Raw genomic sequence first — 9,194 nt, 5'->3', positions numbered from 1 at the left:
TCATCAGTTAGTGAGCATGGAGAAATACATTGAAATGCACCTGGAAGAGATTCGTGCCGCTAATGACGGGCAGCGCACGGAGGCATGGGTCTAGAACCATCACAAGAGCAATTTCATAGAGTGGCTCAAAGAGCAACACATACCCCTTGAAGGATGCCCTGATGAAGATACGGAGACCGTTAAGAGGCTTGTGTTAGGCCCATCCAACCAAATCACCACGTGGCAAGGGTATGATGTCTAGGGCTACAGGTTCCACACGAAAGACAAGGACAAGAAGAGCTCGGCACAGAACTGTGGTGTTCGATACGAGGGCGAAGAAGAGTCCATGGGCCAGAGGAGGCAATACTATGGGCAAGTCAAAGAAATATGGGAACTTGACTACGGCCAAAACCTACGCATAACCGTCTTCCGTTGCCAGTGGGTCAAACCGAATGCGGTTGCAGTGGACAGTTATGGGCTAACCACCGTGGACCTCAAAAGTATCGGCTACAAAGATGACCCGTGGGTACTTGCAACCAATGTCGCGCAAGTGGCCTACTATATATATGCAGAGGACCCAAAAAGGCATGTGGTTGTGTCCGGAAAGCAGCGGATTGTGGGAGCTGATGGGGTGCAGAGTCCCGAACAATACAACAACTACGCAGAGCTCGAGCTTTTTACCGATCATCCAAAGAAGATCAAGGCCATCGAGGACCGATTCAACAAGTCCAGGATGATGCCGTGGGCCCGCCCCGATGGTGAGAAGAGGATGGTGAAAGCACCTGCACCAAAATGATATATGTATCCTAGAAACATATATGTAATAATATAGCTCGATCTATTGAAGACAAGTTTTGTAACTTATTATTAATATCATGGAAACATACTACACTACTAGTACTACTGAATCTACTACTACTATACAATACTACTCTACTAGGATCGCCCAAGGCACCCCCTCCAACTACCGCAAGGAGGTTCTTACCTTCGAGGTGGCTGGATTCAACAAGACAAGGACGATGCCCTGGGCCCGCACCGACGGTCAAAAGAGGACCATGAAAGCGCCTGCACCAAAATGATATGTATGCCAACCATGTCTATAAGACAAGTTGTAATATTGTAGTGGACTCCATTCAAGACAAGTTGTAACTTATTATTAATATCATGGAACCATATGTATGCATCATATATTTTGTTGTGTTGTTTTTTTCTTTTTCATATTATGTGATCTATGTTCAAACAAATGAAACAAGCTTGTATATATATATACTCCTCTATAGCTAACTACTCCTCCAACTACGACTCTACTACTACTCTACTCCTCCAACTATGTACTACTCTACTACTACTACTCCAAACTATACTACTATCTACTACTACTATGCATACTCCTCTATAGCTAACTATCTAGTATATATACTGCTCTACCTAAGGGAAAAATAAGATTCCAGATTGAAAAAGGGGGAAAATAAGATTTCAGATTGAAAAATATTAACCATGACGGGCGCTCTAAGAGGCCCGCCACGGTACATATTAACCGTGATGGGCGTTCTAAGAAGCCCGCCGCGGTACATATTAACAGTGGCGGGCGTCCTAAGAGACCCGCCGCGGTTAATGATGCCTTATATATACTCCGCCACCTCCCCCAAATTGGCTAAGTCCTTCGTCGGTTCAAAAACGACCCCAAAGGGCTGCCCAAAAACCAACGCGCCACAGCGCCATTGCCACCGCCATGCACCTCCATCGTCACCCCTGCCCTCTGCGCTGTGGTGCCCTCGTCCTCCTTCCGTGCACACGCACCCGCGCCGTGGTGCCTTTGGCCCATCCTCCGCCGCCGCCATCACCATTCGCTGCATCCATCGCCGTCCTCCTCCTCCGGGGCCGGTGTGCTCTCCGCGTGGGCACCGTGTACCTCCGTCCGCGTCCCCGCGCCGGTGTGCTATCCTCCCCCGTCTCCTGTCCCCATCTCCATCCGCCTCTCTGTCTCCGCAGTCATCCGCGGCCCCGCGCCGTCCTCTACGGCGGCCTAACCCTAGGGCCGCCAGCGCTGTAGCCAAGCCCCAAGGAGACCACCCCGGTAATGTGCCAATTGCTCCCCTAATCCCTCCTATGGAGCAATGCCAACTATGGATGTTCTTCTCCGATTTGAGTTTTCCTGAGCAATGCCAACTATTGCTGCCTATGATGCAATTCTATTTATTGAGCACTTGATGCCACTGCCTATGATGGCACATGTTGAGATGAATTTGGAAGAAAAAAATACTAAATGCTGCCTATGATGCGATTCTTGTTAACTGAGCACTAGATATATATGATGTCACTGCCTATTTGCTGGATCTGCTCCTTTTAATTTGTACTACTCTTGAGTGGGTGCTCAGTTTCAAACAGCAGGAAGGGAAGAGAAGGGGTTGGCTTTTTCCACTGCCTATGATTTGTACTACTGTTATCTCTGAATCTAGGAGGATACTTGTTGCTGCCACTCTACTGCTATATGCTACTACTATACTCTACTACTATCTTCTACTACTATACTCTACTACTATCTGCTACTACTATACTACTTGTACTTGCTGGATGCTCCACTACTATACTACTACTGCTACTGCTGTACTACACTCTACTGCTGCTGTACTCCCATGTCCTATTTTGATTTTTTGTGGCACATATGCTTTGTTTGGTGTCTCCTATTGTAGGCTCTACTACTCTACAACTACAATTAGTACAACTACACTACCACTATCTCTACTCTCTGTACCTATATATGACTACTACTACTACTACTACTACTACTATACTATACTACTATCTGCTACTACTACTATTTTCTATACTGCTGGCTGCTACTACTAGCTGCTACTATACTCTACTACTACACCCTACTGCTACTACTATACTCTATCTGCTACTACACTCTACTATTTGATTTTGACTACACTTGATTTTGACTAAGTCACTTGATTTTGACTCCATCTATGTGGCATATATATGCAATGATGAACTTTTAAAACAAGAGCTGTGGCATATCTATGTGGCATATATATGCAATGATGAACTATCTTGATGGCTTTTGTTTGGTATTTGCAATGATGATTCTTTTCACACTTCTAAGCTGAGGCAGTGGCATATGCAATGATGTGAACCCTTTTATGCTGAGGCAGCGGCGATGATAATCGAGTGCCCCCGCTAAACTAGGATGGCTTGTATACCAGATACAAGCAACCAGTTTAAAAGCGATGTGATGACAATGGGGCAAATCTGAGCCAACTACTACTACTTTACTACTCTACTTTACTACTCTATAACTGTGTCTATACAATTGAAATATGTATTCATTGTAGCTTTCCAATGGCGGAGGAACTGATAAGCGAATGGCACAACCCTACCCCTAGTGCATCATCATCAACTAGCCTAGAGAGCCATGTGTCTGTGACCCCGAGGCCAACAAAGAAATGTCGTACAGAGGACGAAGATGATCCGACCTACCAACCGAGGGACGACGAAGTTGAAAGTGGGCGGTCTCCAAACCCTGAACAGATGCCGGTGGTGCCTCGAGAATTGAATTTCGAGGAGGAACAAGTCAGGGACAAAGAACCCCCCGCTCCATCTCCAACCACTTTAGGCAAGTCTAGGGGTCAGAGGAAAAAGCTGAGAAGGGGGGAACATGGGAGGCACCGGAGGGAAATCCACGGCGAAGTCCATGTGATCCATGAGGTGGGACTAGAGGGAAACCCGTTGTCGCCACCCATGGTCCTTGCCAAGTTCAGCAACTAGGTGGCATGTATAGTCAAGGACAAGGTGGAGATCACTTGGGAGGACTGGAACAATGTCCCGGTCGACTACAAGACACATATCTAGGGTGAGGTGACGAGGAGCTTCCATTATCTCGAGGATGCTGATCTGAACAAGTGCAGGGAGTGGGTCATGCACGTGGCAGGAAGAGCCTTTAGAAACTTCAAGTCCATGCTGACCAGGTGCTACCTAAAGCTAGGCAAGTCACCCTATGTCAAATACACTATGGTGAAGGAACATCACTGGGAAGAGTTCTGCAAACAAAGAACAACAGAAGAAGCAAAGGCAAAGAGCGCCAAGTTCAGCGCACTCACGAAGAAGAACCTACACCCCCACCACTTGGGCATGACTGGGTTTGCTGGTAAGAGGCCCCAGTGGCGGGAGGAAGAAAGGGCTAGAGCTGCCACCGGGCTTCCCGATCCGTACGACGGTGTAGACTTGAGGGCTAAGGACTTCATCTATGCCCGCAAGCCGAAGAAGCTCAAGGAGGGCGCGAGCAAGTTCAATGAGCCCAAGTTCAAGGAGGTGGAGAGGGCTATCATCGAGGCCGCTAAATCCAAGGACAGCTTCGAGGTTCATAGGGGCCAGGACTTGCTGACCCTGGCGCTAGGAACCCCCGAGCACCATGGCCGCATCCGTGGCATGTCGTCGAAGATGAGCTGGAACTCAGTGGAGTCATGGCAATCCGACGCTGCCACATACCGATCAAGGCAGAGGTACAAGGAGGGCATCTTTCAGTAGGGCTATGATCAAGGCATGGCCGAAATGATCAGTCGGTCCATAAAAGAAGCCTTCACGAGCAATGACCCAGATATGGTGTCGATGAGGTCACAGATGCTTCGCCAGGCTGGCATGGCCGTGCCTCAAGTTCCACAAGGGCAGACATAAGGGCAGCCACTACTGATGATCGAGGATCACCCAAGGCACCCCGTCGATGCCATCCGGGAACCCATGCGCGTCCAGCTCACGATCCCGTTCGGTAGGGCGAAAAAGTTGACCGTGGGTGAGGGTTACATGCACCCCAAAGAAGATATCAAAGATTTCAACCAAGACCAGATCCCTGCCAACTATGCTACCGTGATACTTACATGGTATGCGACCGAATACGAAGAATTTGAAATAGAATATCCAAATGCAGAAGGGGTAACGATCCTTTGAGCTGCCTTAGGTTCTGAAGTCCTGTGGAACAAGGATGACATAGAGATCATTCTCTCGACGCTGACTTCTACGCTGACGGCGACACCAGCATCACAACCATCCGTTGCCGGATCTTGTCCCCCCGATGATCTGGATCACGGCGACGGCGATGACGAAGGCAATGGCGGGGATGACAAGGGAAGGAACTCACCCCGAGGCACAAGCCCTCACCCTCGTTCTCCTCCTCCAACAACAAGTCCACCTCCACCTCCCGGCAGTCCGTCTAAGGGCACGAGCAAAGCATTGGGAGGCACAAGCCCTCACCCTCGTTCTCCTCCTCCAACAACAAGTCCACCTCCACCTCCCGTCAGTCCATCTAAGGGCACGAGCAAAGGACCGGGAGGCACGGAGGAACCGGGGGCAAAGACACCGCCTGCTGCCATTGCGAGCACAAGCCACTGTCCTCCACCGCCGGCGAAGACTAAAGGCGACCAAGGGCAGCTCACATACTCACTTGAGTTCGAAAGGTATGGTAGCGGTGAGCATAATTTACTAATAACTTTTCTTTGCCATAATATGGTACTAACATTTCTATCCCAGGCCGAGATCACCTTTCAATCTATTTCCTAAATTGGATGACTGCCCCGGCCATTACGAGCATGGGAAGTTCATGATAACCAAGGCCCAACTCGTCGACGAGGAAAGGTGGGAGACAAGGAGGTTTCATCTCTGGTACAAGGAAGCGGCAAAAGCTAGCCTGCATGGTTTTCTAGTCAAGGTTGTGGCGGAGTACTTCCACTTGCCCGGCAATGATGTAGAACTCCCCATGGACTTCCACGACATGTACAGACTACTACGGGAACAAGACCTTGACATCGCCCAAGTCAACTTGTTCTCTATGTAAGTGATGAATTGCGAGTTTCACATATCACCTGCCTTTGAATCGGTCAAGACTACTTATATATGCCACGATGGCTTGTCCTTGCAGGTTGATGGCCTATATATCCAAGGAACTAAAACTTGATGTTATCTATCTATCTCCAATGCATATTGCTCAAAGAATCATCATTGGTTACCACCTAGATGACAATCATCCAACCATGAAAGACTTGATCAACCGACAGAGAGAGGCGCACAGGAAGAAACTGATGGACAATGAGAAGTTGAACATTTCAAGATACATACTAGGAGCAATGAAGAAGATCAGGGGAAATGGGTGTATCCGAGCTGCCTACCACTTTGGGTAAGTCGAAGACATGCCTGTAGAGATAAGTGGGTAGCTAGCTAGTATTATTATTTCTCGTCGTAACCTGTATTTTGTTTCAATGGCGCAGCCAAGGCCTCGAGGGTCACTGGGTTGCATTTATCATCTACCCTGCGTATTTGATTCGTTGACAGTGCCAAACTTAAAAGGGTACAAGGCCTTTGAAGATTGCCTCAGAGTGTAAGTGACTGAACTGTCTTCTCATATGCGTTCTAATGCCCTGCCTAATACTAGTACATTTCGTATAGCGCTTATAAGGAATACGTGAAGGATCCTGAATGCTATGATCGAAGAATAGAGAATTTTAAGGCTAAGCATAAGAACCGCATCAAAATCAGACGCAACTTTTTGGTAAGTATTTGAAAGGATTAATTGTGCTTTCCGTTCATATGCGTTCTAATGCCTGTGTTGTAATGCTTGCGTATCAATCATGCAGTGTGCCAAACAACCGGTAGGATCATAAACTTGTGGCTTCTACGCCTGTGAGTTCCTGAGGGTGTGCAAGCAGTACAGCAACAGTTGGAGGGTGCTCAAGAATGGATTGAACTAGTCGAGAGACATGTAGAGCATCCAACACAGCTTCAAGCGGACAAAGACGGACATATGTAAGTTTATCTTAGACAAATGCGTGCTTGAAGGGGGCACGTTCTTCCATGAAAACAGCCCGCTAGCGATGTTACCGGAGTACGAGAGGCTGAGGAAATGGCCCACGATGATGCGTCCACAGGATTACACCTTAGCGCATGTATAACGACTTTAATATGTAAATGTAATGAATTAACGATGACAAGAACGACTAAGTGAATGTATATATATGTATATTATCTCATGTGTAATGCCTGCATACTTTTTAAGTTTAATCTGTGAAATCTGGATGTGATTTGAATTTGAATTTATATGCCTGCTGTATTTTATTTGAATTTATATGCATGCTGTATTTTTTTAATTGAGGAAATAATTTACCGAGGCGGGCAAATAATAAAGCCCGCCACGGCTAATCAACATAACCGCGGCGGGCCACACAATGTGTCCGCCGCGGTAAAATAATTTACCATGGCTGTCGGTGTAACGTGCCCGCCGTGGTAAAAGTATATTTACCACAGCGGGCACGATACACCGCCCGCCGCGGTAAATCGGTTAACCGCGGCGGGCAAAGACGCCCGCCGCGGTTAAGCCACGATTTACCGTGGCCTCTAGGCCTCGGCGGACGGCTTTGCCCGCCGCGGGAAACCCAAATCGCCCACCTCCAGTAAAGTTTATGTAGTAGTGCAAGAAAACCCCCTAGACCATCAAGGTAATTGTTGTTTCCTTGGCTCCTCTTCACCTCCAAGGAAATTATAGTTTTCCTTGGCTGTCATTAACCGTCAAGTTAATTCTGATTTCCTTGAGGGCTGGCCCTAAGAAAATCTATACTGACAATAAAAAAATAATTGTAGTAATCAATATATTCTAATATTCTAGTTACTATATTCGATTGGCACATGATGACATGCATATAGACATTTTATTATTGTCCCCAACCATTATATTGACTGAGAAATTTATGGAAGCACTTGTTCATAAAAACAGAGAAATTAAAACATCCACCCCGAGCTCTAGTTTTCATGTATGCACGAGGCAAAGGCAGAGTTGGAGATCTTTAATACTTATTATTGGAGTTAGGCTAAAAACACTCATTTGTTTGCTAAGGATAATTCATGGTTGTATCTCTAAATTACCATAAGATAATTATAATAATATCTAAACTTTGTTATAAAATTCTACAAACTTGCATGACAACATGGTTTGGTTTATAATCTTTGCATTAAAAAAACAAATGATTTAAACAAAGTGGTACTATACATCGTTCACAAATGGATACACCTCTCACATATATCATTTGTGAATAATATATGGTCCAACTTTGTTAATATGATTTGAAAATTTTATGGCAAGATAATACAACCCTATTATGATCTCATGCCAAATTTTAGGATTTTTAGACACCTTTAAGATATTATTGTTTTTTTCAATCGGAGTCATCAAAATATTTATAAGCATTTCGGGCTGCCAACCTCCAAGAAAATTCAATAACCCCTAAGAAAATGATAATTTACTTGACGGTTTAGAATAACACCCAAAGAAATAGGTATTTTTCTTGGCGGTTAGGAACAACACTCAAGGAAACAGGCTGTTTACAATAACACTCAGGCTCCGTTCGTTTCTTTGGGAACAGGCCGTTCTGGCGGTCGTTCCGGGTGGAATGGAGCCATCCGTATTGAAAACTGGTGTATACTGGCCAGGAACCAAACCTGGTCCGGCTGCTGCCGAACGGGCCCTCAAGGAAATGAGTAATTTCCTTGGAGGTTCTTAGAAACCGCCAAGGAAATACCCATATTCCTTGGTAGTTCACTTCAACATCCAAGGAATATATATTTCCTTGGAGGTCGATGTCCACAGCCAAAGAAACTATATTTTTCTTGGCGGTTTGATTTTGGCACTCAAAAAAATCTTTGGCAGATTCTAGTAGTGTAGGAAGGAGGGTAATAAAGAGGATGTACCCTGAACTTATGGTCTGACATAAACTCTAGCATGCTTGTTTTTTCTTGGTCATGCATGCACGAGCACCTGATGTTTGATAGGTGTGTTGCGGTTTTAAATCAGATATGATTGGTTTGTGATTCAATAGATATTTAAATTTAAATTTTGGCTACACTGAATTTGTTTTTTGGAATTAGATGAAGAGCTACGAGCAAGAATGGCCAGATTGAGCCATTGAATGCTACTCTGTTGATCCTCTTTGTAGGGTTAATTCTTTTATATAAGAACAATATTTTGTTTCTTTAATTTATAAATGCAATTTTATCTTTTTATTAGCTGTTAAAACAAATAATCCAACTTTTTAAAATTTTATTTTTTTCCATCATTGCATAGTATAAATATTTTTATTTTTATAAACACGTGCGTGTCGCACACACATTTCTACTGGTATGGATAAAAAGCAATGATTTAGTATGGATAAAAAGCAATGATATGACGGTGGTTG

The 9,194-nt window shown here is 45.3% G+C and overlaps 1 protein-coding gene across 1 annotated transcript; it reads left to right on the top strand.

The window, feature by feature from the left end:
- The first annotated feature begins 5,263 nt into the window (after positions 1 to 5,263).
- On the top strand, positions 5,264 to 6,754 carry LOC136485126 (uncharacterized). Its single transcript, XM_066482068.1, has 6 exons — positions 5,264 to 5,432; positions 5,506 to 5,805; positions 5,894 to 6,148; positions 6,240 to 6,349; positions 6,418 to 6,520; positions 6,606 to 6,754. The coding sequence occupies exons 2-4, from the start codon at positions 5,576 to 5,578 to the stop codon at positions 6,298 to 6,300; spliced, it is 546 nt and encodes a 181-aa protein (XP_066338165.1). The 5' UTR covers positions 5,264 to 5,432; positions 5,506 to 5,575; the 3' UTR covers positions 6,301 to 6,349; positions 6,418 to 6,520; positions 6,606 to 6,754.
- Positions 6,755 to 9,194: the final 2,440 nt, after the last annotated feature.

This window comes from Miscanthus floridulus, chromosome 10 (genome assembly GCF_019320115.1).
Source record: "Miscanthus floridulus cultivar M001 chromosome 10, ASM1932011v1, whole genome shotgun sequence".
In the NCBI taxonomy this organism is placed as follows: Eukaryota; Viridiplantae; Streptophyta; class Magnoliopsida; order Poales; family Poaceae; genus Miscanthus; species Miscanthus floridulus.
This window is presented reverse-complemented; position numbering and strand designations above follow the sequence as displayed.